A 20,400-nucleotide genomic window follows, 5' to 3' on the forward strand; every position below is an offset into this window, starting at 1 on the left:
GCGGCCCCGCGGCGCGGTCACGCTGTGCCCCCGGCCGGGAACGGCACCGCCGGTGCCCACAGGAAAGGGAGGCTGCAAGCTCGCCTCTGCCGCCTCGAGCGACTGCAGATAAGGTGAAACAATGCAGTTTATGATGCTGAGCTGCTAGTAAATTGCATTGTATTTGATACACGGGGACCAAAAGTAAATTGGGAAAAAAGTTTGTGATCTTTCTCTAGAGCATAAGCTAAAGAAACGCTTTAGAGTGACAAGGGAAAGGGGTTGGGGGATTTGGTTAGGTTTTTTCAGCCTGAGATTGAACTCTAGCAGCACTCGAGGCTCTGTTACCAAGTTTTTTTGTCTTCTCTACTACAGCGGGATTGCTACACTGGCAGCAGCTGCTGTTCCCGATGCTTTTGTCATTTGTGTCTTATTTCCTCCAACAGACTTCCACTGGCGCAAATAGGGAAGCATTCATATCAATACGATTGTTCTAAAAAAGCTACAGTAGGGAGATAATGAAATATTAATTATATAGATAACTAGGTATTATTGTCATGTGTATTTGAGTATAAAATAATTATTAATCATACATTTCAGATTTTGATCCATGCAATAATAAAAGCTCTGTCCACAACCAGCAAAGCAATGGCATTGATATTCTACATAAACTGGATATGGAGACTACAAAAAAGTGCAAAGTGCCAGACTGGATGAAAGCCCAAATGAATAATTCATTTGCAGATGCATTAGGCTGTAGCACAGATGCAACTGAAGAGGAAGAAGATTACTTAGCTTATGATGGAGATGTAGGAATAGGCTGTAAATACAACAATAACTCAGAGAATTTGAATGCCTGTAGTTGTACAAAAGATATTTCTGCTATTTTAAACATAGCCTGTTCTGAAGATAAGAAAAACATAAAAGCAGCAGCCAATTATGAAACTCCTCTACAGCCTGAAGAATTCTCCAGTCATCACAGAGGCACCAGAGGAACAACTGCAGTTCCAATTGAAATGCCTGGAAGCGAAGCTTCCTTTCAGCAGGAATTACCTGTTGGTAGCCCCAGTAAAGCAGACAGCAAAGAACATGGAACTACCTCCAAGATGTCCACGGTCCTCCTGCGTCATTTTTCTAGGGGAGAATTACTAAGCACATGCCCCTTAATTGAATGTGAGACAATACCAGAGGTGTCCTTTACTGAAAGTATCGATGACACCGGGAGCAAACCTGAGCCTTCAGAACACAGCAAGGGCTCTTTAATGTATGAACAATGGGCAGCGAGCTCTGAGGAGTATCCCTTAGAAAAGCACAAAGAAGTACAGGCTCATGACAAAAAAGGAAACTCATTAAATGAAAATAGATCTGTTTCAAAGAAACCTATTTTTTCTTCTGGTCAATGTTGGTGCAGACAAGAATTTTCACAAGTGATTAATGAGGCTGGAGATACACATACCTTTCAAAACACAAAAGATGAGAGAGCCCTGTTTAAGAGAACAGTTTCACCTTGTGAGCTCAAATATGGCCAAGGGCAAGCTCACTGTTGCCTTCCTGACTTCTCTGAAGTTGCTTCAGAAGTTCAAGTACCAAAAAAACCTGACAATATTACCTCAGTTCCTTCAACTGCAAGAGAAAAACCCTTTCCTATTTTGCAAAGTAAATCAGTACCTATGAACAACATTTTGGAAAATAAGAAATACTTCAATCCTGCTGAAGTAGAGAATCAAGAAGAAAGGAGTATTTCAGAACTGCTGCGACAGCTACAGGTAATTAGGATGCTTGAAGAAATTCCCCATACTGGGTAAGAGTGGTTTATTGTAAGAAAATATTCTTATCCCATAAAATCTAACATGACTAGCTCTATAGGCACTCTGTAGGTATCAGTGAGTGCATCATCTGACTCAAAAACTACTTTCACAAATAAAGTTCTGTGGGCCTGACTTTATACAGAACTGTCATTACCATTATTTAAAGGCTGAGTATTATTTAATATGCCAGTATTTAACACTGGAGCATTGTTTGGGATGATAAAGCATCCTATCAAATCATTAGGAAATCCACTATAAAGTGTTATTTCTAGTGTTCTATTTAAATATTTAAATTCACAAAAAATACTTCAACTACATTTTTAAGAACAACATTTTATTTTTTACTGTACCCACGTTAAGACATCTTTGCCTTTTTTCACATCTAACACACTTCAGCTACTGAGACTGGTATCTATTGACAAAGGATTTTTTCGACAGTATTTCTCTTACTGTTGTGAGTTTATTTTAAAGCTTGTTAGTAATTAGATAACTGCTGCTCAATTTCATGCCCTGACATGGAGCTCACTCACTGAGCTTTACAGGTCCTTAATTCTGTTCCTAGATTTACATCTTAGTAAATTGCTTGAGATACAACAAGTTTTAATAGTTTTCCCTATTATTTCCTGGCTGCAAATGAGATGCTGACACAGCATGCTGACATCCAGAATCACATTGACCATCTGAGATTTAATCCTAAGGTAAATCTCTCAAAATACTTTTTTTTTTTTTTAAGTTATTCTTCTTCACCTCTAGCACTATGACTATCCCCCTAAAACTATTTCACCACCTTCATATTGTATTTCCCATTTATACAAATCCTCTATATTTTCACAACACAGAAGTATTTTAAGTATTTATACAATGAGACACTTTACACATCTGTCAACTCAGAAAATATATATAATAATATATATTTCATTAATATTTTGTATTTTGAGTTAAAGTTTTTTGTCCAGCTCCATAAGTGTTCTATACATTGTATCTATAATGCAGGTTTTCATTTTAACAGATACTTCCTCAGTCAGACTTTGCAAATGCCAACATTGCCATTTCCTCAGGACACACTGGGACACCACCTGATGTCATCACATTACGTGCTCCTGTCCCTGTACAACCTACACATGGTTTGCTTAAAGCAAGTAAATAAAATTACAGTAGCTATGCAAATGACTATTTAATGTAATTTGATTACATTTTTGGGCCAAAATTGCAATTGACCAATCTTCCCTTGTATTCCATAGGACTGCAGCCTGGAACAGCAGCATCAGCACTACCAGCAGCTGGGAAGGTAAAAGCACAGTGTCTAAATCCTTCTGATTCACTGCCAGAACTAACACTAGGAGAAAAGATGTCTCAAATACTAAAGGATCAGACAGAGCAACTGACTAAGGAAGTAAGAGCTCTCTTTCAATATCCACTTTGCACTGATGCTCAAATTCCATACTCTCTCGGCAAGTTGGTTTAAACATAATAATTAAGTCTAATATTTTGTCTTGAAGGTGGAAGACTTCTCTAAACATATGATCCAGGAAACACTCTTTTTACAAGACAAATATCTGGTAAATTAATTTATGTATTTTGAGCTATCTGAAATACACTTGAAATGGCTGTAGACTTATAATTTCTTGATGTTTACCTGAAATGGATATTTACTCTTCTCAATTCAGACTGAAGGTATGAGATTAGGAAGCAAAAATGAAGGTGTTCAGTACGTGGACAAATTCTTAAATCTTTTAAGGATTCTGACTTAAAACTATTAATAAAAGGCCTAAAGATGCCATATAAGTTAGGAATTTTGCCATGTAGGGCATCAGTTCAGAAATAATTTTTATTATTTTACTTGGACATAATAGAGCAGCACAGAGTATTAGGTGAATATAAAATATGCAGTCCTGTTTCAATTCAGAGAACTACCAAAATTTTTACCAACAGCACTGCAAATGACATCTGGCTTACATAGCAAGACATAGTGACAGCTACTTATGCTAAGTTATCATTACATTTTGTATTGAAATATTTCTTATTGATGAAGGCATTAAATCAACTGAAAAGATACCTTGATGCCTTGGAAAGAAATTATTTAAAAGCTAGAGAAGAGCACCACAACTTACACCTGCAGAACTACAAGGACAAGCCTATCAACCTTGGAGAGTTTGATCCTGAGAGGTTAGAAGAGAAGTGCTAAGTAGTACATCAGTCTATTTTCTTTGACTGTCTTACAGATTTTGCTTCATTTATCCATTAGTTTTCCTGAAGTGAAAATGTTACCTTAATGTGGTAAGCTGTAAGTTATTTGGCCAAAATTCACCTTGGGCTTTATATGTCCTACTTGTAATTGGATATCTGTTTAATTAATTCAAATACTTAAAAGGTACTCTGACAACTCCATACATTATTTTTTTATTTTATGGGAAATGTACTGCGATGTCCACTATAGTTATCATGGTAAGAAATAAAAGATCACTTTAGAGAGTTTTAAGTAACTGTGAGTTGTGATTGGATTTAGAAGGGTGGAAGGAGGAATATTCAGACTTGGCATGCTGCTTGAAGACATTCAAGAACAAATGGAAGGCAACAAAGGCAGCCTGTCATCATTACTGACTTCCTATGAATCTGCCCAGTCCTTCTGTGAGGTAACTGATTTTATTAAACATTACAATGATTCTGTTGTATTGATGCAAGTCTTGAGAACCTAAGTGCCGTTGTGTGATTGTATGTTCTCCTCTAGTAAGAGCATGATGCTTTGAGATAGCACATTACTTCAAAAGAAAATATTTTTAATGAAATATTAACTTCATAATATGTAATTAACTGTAACAGAAACCTAAGTATAAAAACAAAACTAACTGAATGTCCTTAGTTCCAGTTTCAAAAGCATTTATTTCATAGTAAGAAATTATGAGTAGCTAATTTAACTTCTGCAAAGCTGTTTTGGGGAATTAATCACTATCATTTTGTGGGAGAAAAAAATTACTTTCTCCAAGATTACTTTGTCCACGATCTTAAGCTGCAGAATTACTAGAAGAGCCAACAGTATTGTACGACAGAAAATTGAGTTTACTCCTAAGAGTGGTAATATTTTCTCCCAGATCATAAATACACATACACACTTCCCCCCCAAAAAATAATCTTACTGTCTTCTACAAATCTACAGGTAAGTCTCAACAAATGCTTCCATAACCAATGTTTTGGGTAACTTGAGCTTCAGAGAAAATTGCTAAGAGGGCCTGAGGAGATGCTGTTTGGTAGGAGTCATTCCTTGCAATGCAAGGCCCACATAATCCTGTGCCTGTGCTTTGTTACTTTGTACAGAGCCTCACAGTTTCAAGCACTGCTGAACTTCCACAAACAAGAGGTACTGAAACTCCATCTTTTCACAAGAAGTATGAGGGAGAAAGAAGTCAGACAACTGATGTAATCCCTCCAGCAAATCAACTTTCTTTAGAAGGCAAAAAGTGCAATCTTTGTCTGCACATGTAAGTGAAAACTTGGAAACAGCTGTTGAAATTTTATTTAAAATATACATAAAATTAATTGCTGAATAAGAAAATTGGGATGACTGAAATCTGAAAAGCAACATGAATATTTCCAGAATAAAAATTCTACAGAATTCTATAACTGCATATCCAAGAATTCCTCCTAGCCTGGTCTTCCTACCTTTCTCAGTCTGAAAGTATTTCCTGAAGCCAAAACACCACCATCATTTGCACCTAGGAGTTAAATCATTGGTATAAAATTCATGACAGCCACACAAATTCAGGATGTGAATAACTAGTCAGAGTACAGTGCCAGTAAAAGATAATTTGCCAATATTTGTGTGGTATTTTTAATTAAACAAGAAAAGGGAGGGATGCAGATCCTTACATAATTAACAATCAAAACCTTCTGAAAACTCTAAATACCATCTCCACCCTCCTGGGAAGCATTTGATATGTTAAACATCTCAATGAGATTAGAAAAATAAAATAAGTGGTCCCCCCTTAACCAATCTAAGGTTAAAAAAAGAGAACTGAAGTTCCAGCAGAGAAGCAGAGCTTCTGGGAAAAGAATGCAGCATAGAGCACATTCATATTAACCTAATTCTGTCAGATTACTTTGTAGGGTAGCTGTTAATAGTTGTCTAGTAAAACTCACCTAGCTTCCACTTTTTTCTCTGTTATTGAAAGACTATTAGTTCAATCTTCTGATCATTATGTTCATGAACAGGCAGAAAATATTCCAAATAAACTTGGTGATCCCGTACACCCTAAGTTAAAAATACACATCAGGTAACTCAAACAAGGAACCTTGTTCTTTTTCTTTCAGAAGGTGCATCTCAAATATTCCTCTAATTATCTAAAGGCATTAAAGCCTTAATAACAGTTCAAAGTTACTAAGATATTAATCATATTTAATGTATGTTGTATCAAAACACTATTAGTGGTAACAGATGGATGTGGCTAAGATTTCACACTACTTTATTATTCCAATGCAGGATTATCAAGATCTCTACTTTTAAGCATTTTTAACACTTGTGGGAAGTCAGGGTGCTTTTGTCAGAATGTGTCCTTTAACTAAAGGGTTAATTATTTTTCAACTAGTTAATTATTAAACTTCTGCTTACCACCTTTTCAGATAACTGCTACAAGTAAAGGTCTTTCTGTGAATAAATATGATTTATTCTTAGTTAAGTAATTAATCATTAGTATGATGTATTAGAGATGTTTGTAAGTCTCATCATAGAAATATTAATATACAATAAAAATATTCTGTTTTCATGCTCAAAGAAATACAAATATCCAGGAAGGAAAAACTGGAACATCTCCACTCTTCATGCAGAGAAAACCAACTGATTTATCAGATACCAACCTGAGTAAGTCATGAGGGCATATCAAGGTCAGAACCATGCTTAAACCTGCTAGAGAATCCTGGGAATACATTCCTTTTATGTCTCAACATGAACACTGTAGTTTTAACAGATGTTACTGCTTAGCAGAGCACAAAACACCAAGAATAAAAAGGAAACTAAAAAGAACACCAGGTCAAATTCACTGTGGAATTCTCAGTGACAGACCAAGAGGCAACAGACACATTGCAGTGCAATTTTCAGTTAGATATGAATGAAAGATTTTGAACTTGCTCAAGCATTGAAACAGTTTGCTCTAGGGAGGCTCTGGCATATCCACTCTCAGAGATATTCCAAACTCAGCTGGACAGGGTTCTAAGCAACTTCCTTTAAGTTGGGCCTGCTTTGAGAGGGGAGAGAATCAGATGACCTCCAGAAGTCCTTTCCAACCTGAATTACTCTATAAATCTAATTCAGCTTCCTAGATAAGTTTCCAAATATTGCCACTGCTAATACTTTGAAGAGCATGACAGTGATGTGCATGCAATGCTTTGATTTTGTTTTTTCTTCTGATCTGCATTTATTTAATGTTCTAGAAGATGATTCCAAGCTTGACAACTGAGACACTTCATACCAGTACTTCCACTTCCAGTTTTTGGAGTCAACTTCATTTTTCTGCTTAAAAACAATTTTACCTTTCCACTGCAGAATATTCTGAAGCTTTTAGAAACTTGCAACTAAAGGAGAACAGCATGAGCTGTCTTACATTCAGTTTTAAGTCTAAATATCCAGGTTTTCTTACCTTTTGTCTATCAGGTCTCCTTGACTTTTTTGTGATATCCTCTTAATTTAACATAGCATCCTGGGATTATTGTTTGTACTGGTTGGTGCAATAGTTAAAGCAGTGTCGTACTAGAGCTGCTCAAATTCTCATCCCATTCCTATTATGCTGCACTGTTCCCATAACACTGTGGACAAGGACATGGAGAACATCATTAAAGGAAAAAAAGCCAACAATTCTTGGTCTGAAAATAAGCACCACCAGAAAATTACATTCAAAGCTTGCAGACAGGGCTGAAACCTAATCTTTAACTCAATCCTCACTCTCCTGGGGGTGAAAAGTACTTCCTCAAATTGCAGTAGTATTAATGGCAGCAAAAGGCTCTGAAATTACAGTGCTGAAAGCCAAATAATTACCTGAGTACATTAGCCAAAGCTTCCCATATTTCAGACCCTTTTAACTTATTTTTTGAATTTTAGGCAGTGATTCAGAAGACTTCTCAGCCTGTGATTCTTACAATGATTCACAAAGCAAGGACCTTGTCAGCTGTGGCACTCTAAGTTACAAATCATTAAATATGAGATTATGTGGAGAGAAACAAGGTACAGTGATTGCAAAAATATGAACATCTACAAGGAAACACTGCTTGTAGTTTTATTTTTCTAAAGCACACATCTCTTGTTTTCCAGGACTTAGATGCAGATGCCCCAGGGGAAGCAGAGATCAAGTAAAACTCAGGAATTACAAAGAGTCTGTTCAGTCTTGCACCCTATGTAGAAAAAGAAGCTCTGGTTCATCCTGTAAGTGTGATGGGTAATTAACAAACACAGGCTAGCTTTTCAGGGGCAGAAAGCCACACTGCACACCCCAGGCCACGTTTAATTTAGGATAAGCACTCATTAGCACTGTAAATCCAACTTTTACACACCTAGTCGAGTTTCATCTCCGTGCACAACAGATTTAACTTTGCCTGGTTCTTTATGAGTGGAAACCCTTTCATCTTCCATTTATGGCAGGAATATCTCATTTTGCAGAGCCACATGAAAGGATATGAAAATTAGGCATTACTTTGCCAACTCTTATAGTGCCAGCCATTAACCTAATGTAGTATAAACAAGTACTAAAGAAAATTCCAGCTCTATCCTCATATTGTGTGACATGCAGCAAAGTCAAGGGGAGCCTGCCTAATTTAAAAAAAATAAATCATCTGAACATGAACCTTTTCAAGTCACTTAGATTCTCTCTAGCATAAGGAAAAATTGCTTAAAGAAAAATATAAAATTTCATCAAGAAGAGAGCATAAATTAACTATTTGTCTCTAGCAAGCCTGTGAAACTACAAATCAAAGTAGTATTCATTATTAGGATTATGACACTGATTATTCTACACTTCCCCACTGCAGTCTTTCACTGCATAAAATTGAATATAAATCTGCATTCCATTTGCCAACTAAACTCAAGAGCAAACACAAAAAGGTTAATCTGTCCTCATTTACAAAAAACTTTAAACATATTCAAGTTTTATTCAGCAGTGATAGTTACTTGGTCTTTAATTTATGCTAAAGAGAAAAAAAAATTAAAATACACAGAAAATTACCTTTTTTTTGTTTGTTTTATACATGGCCTCAACAACTCCAGCTTATTCACAGAAGAGAGTCTCCACCCAAAAGGCTCAAAAACCCAGTCAACCAGATGAAGTTGTAACCAGACTTCATGAGAGGTAAGCTGTAGTAATAAGCATGTAGTACAATAGAAAACCCCATTGTTGAAGATTCAGCATGGAAAAAACACCAGGTATCATAAGCAGGAATAATATTTTATCTTTAAGCAGGAATAATACTTTATCTTTAAGCAGGAATAATATTTTATCTTTTGCAGTACATGTTGTATATTAGAATTTCACTCTTTAATGAAACTAAAATAGTTGCTTGAAGAACATGTGTAAACAATTCTTAGATTAGTTCTTCACTCCTAATGTAATGAAGAGTAAAAATATAACTTCTTTAGCTGACACATTTAATAATAAAAAAAGCATTCACTTTAAGAGGATGTTCCCATTCAAAGATTCAAAAGCAGGCCTGTATTATTAGAATGCAGCTCTGGTTGCTACCAACTATTGCTCTATAAGTAATAATCCTACTTTTAATTGTTCTTAATATTAAATTACACCATGAGACAAACAAACTGGATTCCTAACAGTAGCACAGACTAGACTGAAATGCAAACAGGTTTTGTCACAGTATTTTGACAGCTTTACTCAATAGGAGGAATTGCCTGGAAGTTCAGCAGCTGCAATTGAGAGCTGCACAGTGGCGTAGAACACTGTGAGAGAAAGTTACAGCAGCAGCAGAAAGTTTCTTACTCTGCATCCTAGAACATTTTTTGTTTTGTTGCAATGCAGATAGAATACAAATAATGATGGACTGTGCTTTACAATTCCATGGAAAATTCTACTTACCGTAAAATTAACTTGCAACCAAGTGCTATCAAGGTGTATGTATGTGATTCATAGTTTAGACTATTATTCTTTTTCTTACTTAAATGGTATTTTATTTACATATCTTATCTTTAGGAAATCCTTTGTGGCTGCCAAAACCTGCTGTCCAAGCACATATGATAAAATTATCCTTTCACAGCAATACACACCCAGTAAGAAATCTGCCCAAAGAAAATCTGCAATCAACATCAGAGACAGAAATGCCACTGATTCCTATGCAAATGTAAGACTTTTGAGTGAAAATTAAAAGCCATACATCTTTCTTGAAAGGACTACCTCCATACCTCATGGCACTGTAGAACATCCCATTCTTAGCAAGCTGATTCCTACAATCTAAGCACATGTAGTGCATTTGGGGGTAAGACAAGCAGGAGTTCAAACCCCAAGCATTTTGGCTTATACATTACTGTATTTCTTCATATAGATACATACAGGCTTGTTGTGCAACTCAGTTTCTGTATAAAAAGTGAAATAGACAAAAAAATACCACTGGATCTTATCTCTAGAATTGTGTTTCATATACTGAAAGCCTAGCTAGACAAACCACTATCAAAACCTCAAGAAAACCTTCTCAGTACCAAAAACATTCAGCACACTGGAGCTGATACATTAGAAAGGTGTAAATATCCCTCAGTTCAAATGAATACACAAAGAGAGAAATGATTAACAGATTCTTCCAACTTGAATCCTAGAGCAGTCTATCATGTGACAATTTTTACTTCTCAACATGTATTCAGAGTGAAAATCATGGACAAAACCTAAACATCATCTTTTTCCAGTACCCTGGTATACATTTGCCTTCCCTGTTAACAAGGCTACATTTTATTATTTCCAACAGGTTTTAAGTTCTACTCTGGATCATGCCATAGAGACAGCAAACAGTTTGAAGGAAGCTACAGAGCGAATGGTACAAGCAGTTTCAGAAGATCTAGCTAAAGTTAAAAGAAAACAGTTTTAATTATCTAGTTCAAATGCTATGTTGTTCTGCTGGTGCATACTGGAAGTGTTAGTATCTCTGCAAAAATCAAATGATGAACACAAACATGAAAAAGTCAGCTAGCTAACTTTGTCAGCTACCTATTGGTACTAAACCAAACCAGAGCACAAAGATATTCCACGTTTACACTCAGTCTTACAACTGTAAAACAAATTATTAATTCTACAGACAGTCTTTATTAGGCTGGCTCATCCATTACTGTGTACAGATACCTTCTGTAAGTACTCACTTAAGACAGCTTCATAAAAATTGGCTTAAACAAGCAAAATTAACTGACTTGGATTTTCCCCAGTCCCAAGTGTGAGAATAAATCTCAGTCATTACTACATATCATTGCTTCTCACACTTCAACAGCAGCTGCTTAATCACACCTAGAGAAAACAGCCTCTGTACCTGAGACATCTAGGAGCAAACGTCATGTTAACATACCAAGTCACAGTCAACATTTCCAATTACTTTAGTTTTAGAGTGCCCTATATTGAGAGTTGATTGTTTTTAAGAAACATCCTTGTATGTTGCAATGACTGAATTACACCATTTGTTGTTTATGTATTTAGTAACAATTAAATTGGTTCCTTCAATTTGATGTCCTTAATTTGTCAGATATATCTGGCTTTGACATTTTAGCTGATGCTAAGTAAGTTGGAAAATTTTAAAATACTGTAGAAGTTCAGTGAGCCAAGAAAAGTCATCTATTATTTTCCTTCTAACATCCATTTAACTGCAGTGATTAAAGGCAAGCAGTTAACAGCCTTGTTTTATCAGGGATGCTACTCACTGAAAGCAAAGGACATAAGGACTGATGAAAACCAGATTAGAAATACCAGTACATTCCTTAAAAAGGACAGCCATTTTCAGGCAAACCTGAGCAATTTCCTCAGTGGAGGACACAGCAATAATCCAGACTGTTCATACAAGCAGTGGTTGCTAAACTCACTGCCATGTGCCACTTGCTCACTAGCCTGAGTCACTGGCTTTTTTCAGGGCTTCTTCCGCCCTTCACAGCCAACAATACCATTCAACTCTTTCCCTCCTTGGCCTTACTGTATATCCTTGGAACTTCATTTGCCTCTCTATTATCCCTGGTTTTGCTTTATTTAGTTTAGTGTTTGGAATGTCCCCATTCCATTTGATGAACCAGGTGATTTAAAAGTGTTGCTTCTGTAGTCCTATTGAAAAGAAATTCAGTGTAGATTCAATTCCAAATTTGAAAGCTACAGCCACTTATTCTCATCACATCCCATGTCCTGCAACATTTTAGAATCATTATGTCATGTCCTCCCCTTTCATTCCTCTCTGAGAACTTCACCTTTTTCCACCTTTTAATTAACTCTGAATGAACTCATTAACAAATATGTTCTCTTAAAGTATTGGTTACCCTGAGAGCAAAAATAAAGGGAAAAAACCCAAAATCACAAAAAAAGAATAAATACTCATTATTGGGAAAAGGTAAACATAAGGACACAAGCAATCTATTTTTCATTATAACATTTCTCTTGGATTCTACATACAACAAACTAATATTTCAAGGCACATAAATACAACATCCCGTTAAAAGTTCAGTAATTTTAATTAAGTAATTTAAGAGAAATCTAAACATTACCAGTATTACAGAATTCATACAATTTGATTTTTTATTTTCTTCAATGCAAATTTAAGTATTTCTTTCTTAATATGTAACACCATTTTTAAAAAGTCAATTCTTTTGAGTGCATCAGGTTTTGTCATTTTGTGTGCTTTGTGCTTTTCTTTTTCAAGTTACCAAACCCTTTGAAAGACTGAGCTGCTTCCCTTTTTGTCCTTTTTGTCCTTTCCCCATGCCTCCACTTCCTCAGAGACATGCTTCATCTTGGAATTTCTGTATCACAGGCAATTCAACTTCTGAAACAGACAGACTATGTAGACAATCATAAGGAACTTGCTAAGAAACTAAGTTTTTAAAAAGCTTCAGTAATAATTTCTGTATATACTTAAATATAAAGTGTACTTCAGTGCACAGTTGACAGCATTTCTCCAAAGTTGTTTACTGTGATTGGAACTGCTCAATAATTCTGTGATTAACAATCTACCTTATCCAGCACCATCTAAAAAGCCTTTAGATTTTTCACAATTATACATATTTAAAGAATTTTCAGCAAGTTATTTTTACAGAAAACATCACACTTTATGACACTGAACTTGTATTAAACATTTTTACCATAAACCCATATTTACAAGTTTTCTCTTGAAGTCCCTACCCAAGAGCCTAGGCCCTTTTTAATTCAGTCATCTTTAGAAATAAATGCCATTATAGAAAGTTTTCACAGTTCTCAAAGACAATTCCAGTTTATATATAATTACAATACTTTTTAGCATAATTAGTTAGGAACAAACATGCCCTTGTGAAAAAGTACTTGCAGTGTAATACTAAACAGACCCTAAGAAACACACGTGTTTATCTTTTCATCTCTCTGCCTTCTATTCCCCCAAAAGCAGCAAATTTAAATTATAACATGACCTCCATTAGGAAACATGTAGTATTGAAGTGCAGTATTTGGAAAAGTCAGTTCCATTAGAATATGTACATACTGTTTGTGGTTTTTATGCATCACAAACACCACCATATCTATTCATCCTTAATGCAGACCATATCCTTGGGTTTGCTAAGGCTCTTCACGTCCTCAAGTAGTTTTCTAGGTGTCAAAATATGAGTAGAACCTGGCAAAAGAACATAAGTATGAACTGTATCAGTCAAATTCTGACTTTCAGACATTCCCTCTTTAAACCACCAGTTACATGCCAGTGTTTTTTACTGCACCTGGAAAACTGACAAGTGCAACATTTCCAAGTGTTTTCATGTAAAGCACCATTTGTAAGTGTCATCATTACATGGGCAATGTCCCTCTTCCCACACTCAGACATCCAGATCAGGACTCATACTTTAACACAAGTTTCAGGTCCTGCTCTGCCCTGTTTGAAAGACAGGACTGAACCTGGGCACTTGTCCCAGCCTGCAAGAAACCTGCCTTCCTGTGAAAGGGTGAGTTAATGAGAGGCTTTACCCTAGAATCAGTAAAGTATCTGGATTCAAGATTATCACAAACAGTAGTGTTCCACAGAAATACCAGCTGGAGAAAATTGGCTTTTACTAACTAACATTTCCTTGCAAAAACAAAATTCAAGTGTTGAGCAGCAAAGAAAATCCTTATTATTCTTCAATGCACAACTTCCTCTCATTCCCAGAGAGTGATTATAACTTGTGGCACGAAGAGTCACCCTGCAGTTCTGAAGGCAAGTAGTGTCACTCTGAATGGGCTAATATTCCTGGAGTTCTGAATCAGGAAGACAGACAAATGTTAATTTTTCAGTAATCCATATGGAAATTTGGCAACTATCACCTTCCCTCAGAAATCAGGATTACAAACAAAACCACAAGAATAAACTCTAAACAAAAGGGAAGATGGTGCTGTGGTGAGTGCCAGATACCCCAGGAAAGAGTCACCTACTCTAAACATGGTATTGTAAACAAGTTTCAGATGAAGAAATAATCTGGTTAAACTACATTCCTATTGTCCTGGTCTTTCCATTACTACTTAGAACTAGAACCAGCACTAAACCTACCTCAACCACCACAGGGAAACCAGCAAATAAAAAATAAACTAAAACAGAACAAACCACACACAAACACACATACAATAGCCCTGAATATTTTGAGGTAACAGACTCTAGATTTCAGAATCAAGGTTGGCATTGTCTTAGGGAAGAGTATTTATTTAAAATCATGGTAGATGGTAAACAAATTCAATTGGAATCTCAAGACTAAATTTAAATGCCAGATGTAGACCTCTCAAGTAATTTCAAATGCTTTAGATGACCCTGCACCCAGCCATCAGCCAGCCCTGCAGATGGACACAGGTCTGTGGTAAGATTCTGTATCTAGGAGCTCTGTTCCTCTATGTTATATATATGTACAAGTTTTAGCACCTAATTATTTCCTGTAATGCTATTTAAAATTCATTTGAAGCACAGCAGCTGATGGAACAAGCACTTAATACCTCCAAAGTGCTGAGAGATTACTACGCCAGCTGCCAATTGCCAAATCTTAAGCAGGGGAGTTTTCAGGACCCAAGCGGTTAATCATTGTGTGGTTTATGCAAAGCTTCCAAGTAGCTACTAAAGAAACCAGAAAATATTGCAAAGTCAACTGAACTACACTGAAAAAGGGGTTTGGGGTTTATTTGTTTAGTTTTTTGGGTGGAATGTTGATTAGGATTGTTGGGGTTTTTTAATACTTATCTTCCTTCCAAAGTGAGCAATTTTGCACTAGTCTGTCAGCTTTCCTACTTCCAAAAGCAATTAGAGTAGCAAGTGCCACTGAAGGTAAAGCACAGGCAGATGCAAAAGTTTGTGAGGAAACTGTAATGCAAAACAGAGGTCTCATGAAATCCTGTAGGCTATACACTGACATGTCTCTGACATAATTCTTCTGTAGGGCATAACTGTTTTGTCCTTGATGTTTGGTGGGATTTTTTTGCCACAGGACATTAATCACTTGAGATACCCTGCAAAGATCCTTTTAAGCGCATACTTTTAAGAAATACACTGGCTGTAGTATTAGTGTGGTGCACCAAGAGAGGGGATCTAAGCAAAATGAATCTTACATTTCCCAGAACCACACGGAGTACAGCACACACCCCAGCCTTTCTCATGGCAAGCTTACCAATAACAACCTCACAGGACTTGTAGGCCTCGGACACCTGGTAGGCGCAGCGCGTCTCCGAGTAGGTGACGCCGCCAATGACAAACACGATCAGCCTGGCACTGCTCCTGCGCTCCTCCCTCTGACTCGCGCGGGGCTTCTGGCGTGCGCTGCAAAGGAGTTCATGACATTACACTTACACAGCTTGCCTGATGAATTTTTGGTTAAAATGACACAGTCCACAAGCAGTAGCAATTTCTGTTATGCAGTTCAGGGCTTGATTATAATGTCAGCAAAAGTATTTAGACAAATTGATAACTTGTTTTTATTAAATTTTGTAAATTATCACATTATTCCTACTGTTTAGGTATCACTGGGGGAAAATAAACACAAAACAAAAACATAGTTGCACACACAGCTAACATGCCAAGGACTCCTGCCAAGCAGCTTAACTGCATGCTCCCAATTCCAGTGGTATTTTTCATGAGAGGTTCATTTGAAAAAGCTGTTGTCTTCGGTTTTCCTATCTCTGAACACAAACAGAATCTCTAAAGGAAACATTTGTCTGTTATCAAATCAGATTCAGATACCTAGGAAAAACAAAAGCAGCCTGAAGTGCTTAGACCCTAATACAGAGGTTAAGTCATCTGCAGTCCTGTTTTCCCTGCTAGAGTGCCTTCAAGATTCCCACATCTCACCAGCCTGTAAAACAGAGATCAAGTTCCAGTGTGCAGGGACTTGCTCTGATCCCTGGCACTGATCATCCTAGAGTGCATATCCAGGAATAGAAGGATACACCACAAATAGTTTAATTAGAAGTGGATGTAAAAAACCTATTTTCCTAAGGCTGTGTATCTCTACTTTTCAGGTTTTTTTATTTAGAAAGGTACCAATTCCAATTCAAGTGTGTCTTTCACATTTAGGATATATTTAATGTTTCCCTCCCTGAATTCCAGCATCCTATTAGTGCAGTGAACATTCCTGAGAGAGGAACACTCATAGTTAGCATTCCTGTGATAGAAACACTCTTGGGAGTCTTGATTCATTTGTCTCCCCTTTTAAATAACACTATAAAAAGTGATAAAGCTCTCAAATTGGCATGTATTGGTCACAAGGTTCAAGAGCTAGGTGAATTAAAAAGAGAAAGAAGGAACAGTACAGGTGAGCTAAAAAACCCCAAGAAATTCTAAAAATCACCTCTCAGAGATAATCATTAAATATGCAAGTACTCATTTCACATTCATTAGCAGAGAATTCATTTCAAGATCTCCAGCTGTCCTGGATTTGCCTAAACCACTCCCTGGCAATAGGGGTCAAATACCTAACAGGCCCATATTTCCTAATGAGAGAGCCTATAGAAGATTAAATTAATTTCCTGAGGTAATTAACCCAAATAATGTCACCACCACTAACATAGCAGAAGTAAAACATTCTTTTTACCTAAGTTACAGTACTGAACATTTATTCCTGAAACTACTTCACACTCAATGGTTTAAACTTCTCATTCTAGGAATATGAAATGGTATTTCTAAACTTGAAGCAAAAGGAAGATACTACAAATAAAAAAAGCTATACATTACTAAGAATTATTAAAATAACAACCAAGTTGAGTATGTTTTAGATTAAATAAAAATATAGGTTGGCACATGAACATTACCTTACATGTGTTATTCCACTGTTCAGTAAGCACATTTCAGTAAGGCTTTAGAAAGTAAATGACAAATACTGAGATCTGGGTCAAGTGTGTTTCAGGAAATGAAACCATTTACCTTACTGCTCCTGAGCCATTCCAGGTGGGAGGACAGCGGGAACAATAAGGCCAGTCTTTTGAATCTAATTTGTTTTCTATAGCATCCTGAAGTGCAAAATAAAGACACACTTGAAACAGGCATTCAGAACTTAACTCCACCAAGTTTCAGCTTTCAGAAAGGATATCTAACTGGCATTTCATGCCAACACATGCAGCCCAACAAATAATTGCAAGTAGCATCTCATGAATAACGCTCCTATGTAACAAAATGCTAGACCACATAATGCTAAAATATATTAAAAGTGTTTTGTGTATGACAAGGAATTGTGAGTATACATGCTTTTTTTATAAACATATACTGATTTAACTGTTCAGATTTCACTAGCAGCTTTTCATCTGTAAAAACCTTAATGTACTTAATTTTTATATGAATACAAGAAAGCCATCAAGAATTTATGAATGACAGTACTGGGTCAGACTAACACTCTGGTTTCCTGTGTGACATCAGTCACTGACTGATGCTTAGGAAGAGGTTTAAGAACAATGAAATTACACTTCCAGCAAGTAACAGCTTCCAGGCTCTACCACACTACAGTGTACATTGGAATTGCAGTTTAAAGACCCATTGGAGTCAAAACCAAGAAGATACAGATCTCTAAATTATACCAAACACTGCCAATCCCAGGACAAGCTGTTCTAAAAGACTTCTTGCTTTCACTTTCATTTGCTTCACCTTTAAAATTACTCCCAATAAGGAGTATTACTAACAGCAGTCTAATGTTCTATATTACAGACAGACTAGAAGTGATCACTTTGCCCACCAGATGTATTTAACAAAATTAACTCAAAACACTGCTGAATTCAAAAGATATGATACAACGGCTCACTTGAGTAAACTTCTGCACTGCACCCATGAATTAATGAATTAGTTGGTGAAATTTACCTCCATAACATCTTTGATAACAGGAGTCCACCTAGAAAGCTGAAAAGTTTCTTCTTTAGAACGGTCCCTTCTTACGTATTTATGCTGCTGAGCAACAAACTGAAAAGATTTTCAAAATATGGTTGTATTATTTACTGGTTGGATTTTTGAAACTAATTAGCAGTCAGCAGCAGAAAGAGGAGGGATAAGTATGAGATTTTAAAGAAATTATAAAAATTATAAAGAACAATAATTAATACTTCTAGAATTCAGGATACATTAGAAATACTAACTTCAGAGAGCAGGAACTGAGTAAGTTGGGAGTTTCCAAAATCAACTAGCTGAAGCCACCACCTGATAATTGCAGAGGGAACATTATGGGTATCTTTCTTTAAACAACTAACATGAATAATTTTCAAAGGATTTACCACTTAAAAAATAATTTCTAGCAATTATCTGCTTCCAAACCCAGACCTGGATAATATTGCTAAGAGTTGCTGAAAGCACTGTAGGTCTTTTCTAATAAGAAATCACAAAAGAAATAAATACATTCTTACTGAAGAGATAACAGGAACATCAAGGTATTTCCAATTTCTTATCATATCACTATCACTTTCTATGTGTACATTCTGGATCAGCTTGTCCAAGTTCTCCTGGGTAGTTCCTTCAATATATGGAAAAGAGACAACAATTACCAAGTGACTGTAAGACCAGTTTTGTCTCACAGGCTACTATTTAGTGCAGAACTTTTTTGTTTGTTCTGTGTGACCAGTCTAAGTTTTACATATATTATAGAGTTTATATATACTATATATATAATATACTGTATTTCAGATAAAACTTTGTTTAATGGTCCATTCTTGAGACCTAAACTCAGTACTGTTACAGATTCCTCAGACCAACATTCTGCCAATTTGCTCCTTCTCTACAACAAATTTTTCCCCACTGACTTAATTTTCAGGTTGCCACAGATATGGAACTCCCCCTTTGACAGCTTCACTACCACATGAAAATAAGAGAACGAACTATTGCAGACATGCAAGGATAAGAATGACATTAAAACACTGTATGAATCTACCCTTGAATTACATCTCTTAACTCCTTGCCAGTAGTATCTTTGCTACTAATCTGAGAGAGAATACAGAGGATGGATAGGATTTCTTTCAAATCCAGCTACCAACTCCAATGCAGAGACTTAGGTTAACTAAAACCACTGTATTATCCTAAAACTTGAGTTCAAACTTCCTCATAGCACTGAGGAAAAAAATGGGGCAACTTTCATACCATTTGTGCTAAAGATATACAGGAGAATAGCTCTGATTTTGTCATAGCTGTCATGACTTTTGTTGAGCAGAACTGGAAGTAGGACCCTCATAGAGTCTTTTACTTTTTCACCTTCTGCATCAGTTCCAAGAGCCAAGTCCTAAATTAATAAAAAATAAAAACAGACACCATGGTTAAAATCATTGAAATAATTTAAATCAATGTTGTTCTGTGTGTTTTGAAAGGCATTTTTATGAAACCACAGGTTTCAGGAAACAATCAAGCTGCATCAATTTAAACTCAGTATGACAAGTCTGACAGTTATTTCAATAGTTACAGCATTATAATAACACTACATAACACTCTTAAACATTTCTAACTATGATATCTAGAATTCTTAAAAATGTAAATTATAGTCACAATGTAACGCATCACCCTAAAAAGGTGCTTTTCCCAGACATGTAAAAAGGGCTTCCCTCTGCACAACATATTAAAGCCATCTCATAGGAATTTTGAGCCTTGAAAACAAAGGTGATCCTTATACAAATTAGCCAGACTTCAAGACCAAAAAACCCTCCAAAACTCTTAGGAACACCTCCTTATTGGGAGATTAAGAGCCTTGTATATTACACTTGGTTTAAATACTACCATCTCAAAAACTGATCACAAAATAAAGGCAAGAGACATTGTAGTTTAGTCAGTTAAAACAAGCTTCTATTCCTGCAAACAAAAACAGTGGTGCTTACAATACTTGCAAAGTTGCTCTTTGGTTTGTGGCTTTTTTAAACATACCTGTTCAGTTTTACAGAGCCTTTCTATGTTAGATTTGAACTTGCTCATGCAATCCTCTGCTATGCTAAGATGAACAACTTGCTATAAGACAGAAAGAACAAAAAAAAAT

General features: G+C 36.2%; 3 protein-coding genes across 9 annotated transcripts in view; 1 reads left to right on the plus strand and 2 right to left on the minus strand.

The window, feature by feature from the left end:
• Window positions 1–9,108, minus strand: part of GPSM2 (G protein signaling modulator 2) — a 35,804-nt gene extending 26,696 nt beyond the window's left edge. Inside the window, exons 1-2 of the mRNA XM_071436066.1 lie at window positions 8,990–9,108; window positions 7,415–7,580 (exon numbers count right to left, since the gene is read on the minus strand). The gene's annotated coding sequence lies outside the window, so the exon portion shown is untranslated. The remainder of the gene's footprint in view (window positions 1–7,414; window positions 7,581–8,989) is intronic.
• On the plus strand, window positions 1–11,472 carry AKNAD1 (AKNA domain containing 1). 2 transcript variants are annotated; one of them, XM_071436057.1, is made up of 15 exons: window positions 1–113; window positions 580–1,745; window positions 2,426–2,485; window positions 2,797–2,926; window positions 3,029–3,180; window positions 3,287–3,346; window positions 3,820–3,953; window positions 4,294–4,420; window positions 5,100–5,263; window positions 6,554–6,639; window positions 7,873–7,995; window positions 8,083–8,193; window positions 9,031–9,112; window positions 9,965–10,112; window positions 10,728–11,472. In XM_071436057.1, exons 2-15 carry the CDS (start codon window positions 657–659, stop codon window positions 10,845–10,847), a joined length of 2,586 nt encoding a protein of 861 aa, XP_071292158.1. In that variant the 5' UTR covers window positions 1–113; window positions 580–656; the 3' UTR covers window positions 10,848–11,472. The 2 variants fall into 2 exon arrangements, with proteins under 2 accessions (XP_071292158.1, XP_071292159.1); XM_071436058.1 differs by lacking the exon at window positions 2,426–2,485.
• Window positions 8,896–20,400, minus strand: part of STXBP3 (syntaxin binding protein 3) — a 25,765-nt gene continuing 14,260 nt past the window's right edge. For 4 of the 6 annotated variants that reach the window (XM_071436068.1, XM_071436072.1, XM_071436071.1 and 1 more), the window contains 7 exons: window positions 20,292–20,372; window positions 19,521–19,659; window positions 18,794–18,900; window positions 18,258–18,356; window positions 17,334–17,419; window positions 15,586–15,734; window positions 12,307–13,583 (listed from right to left, as the gene is read on the minus strand). In XM_071436068.1, coding sequence (XP_071292169.1) covers window positions 13,492–13,583; window positions 15,586–15,734; window positions 17,334–17,419; window positions 18,258–18,356; window positions 18,794–18,900; window positions 19,521–19,659; window positions 20,292–20,372 — 753 coding nt within the window. In that variant the 3' untranslated portion in view covers window positions 12,307–13,491. Of the gene's footprint in view, window positions 9,118–12,306; window positions 13,584–15,585; window positions 15,735–17,333; window positions 17,420–18,257; window positions 18,357–18,793; window positions 18,901–19,520; window positions 19,660–20,291; window positions 20,373–20,400 lie in introns of those variants that run through there. The other 2 variants (XM_071436069.1, XM_071436073.1) reach the window with 2 other exon arrangements.

Source organism: Agelaius tricolor, unplaced genomic scaffold, assembly GCF_023055355.1.
Source record: "Agelaius tricolor isolate 1412-34295 unplaced genomic scaffold, bAgeTri1.0.p SCAF_11, whole genome shotgun sequence".
In the NCBI taxonomy this organism is placed as follows: Eukaryota; Metazoa; Chordata; class Aves; order Passeriformes; family Icteridae; genus Agelaius; species Agelaius tricolor.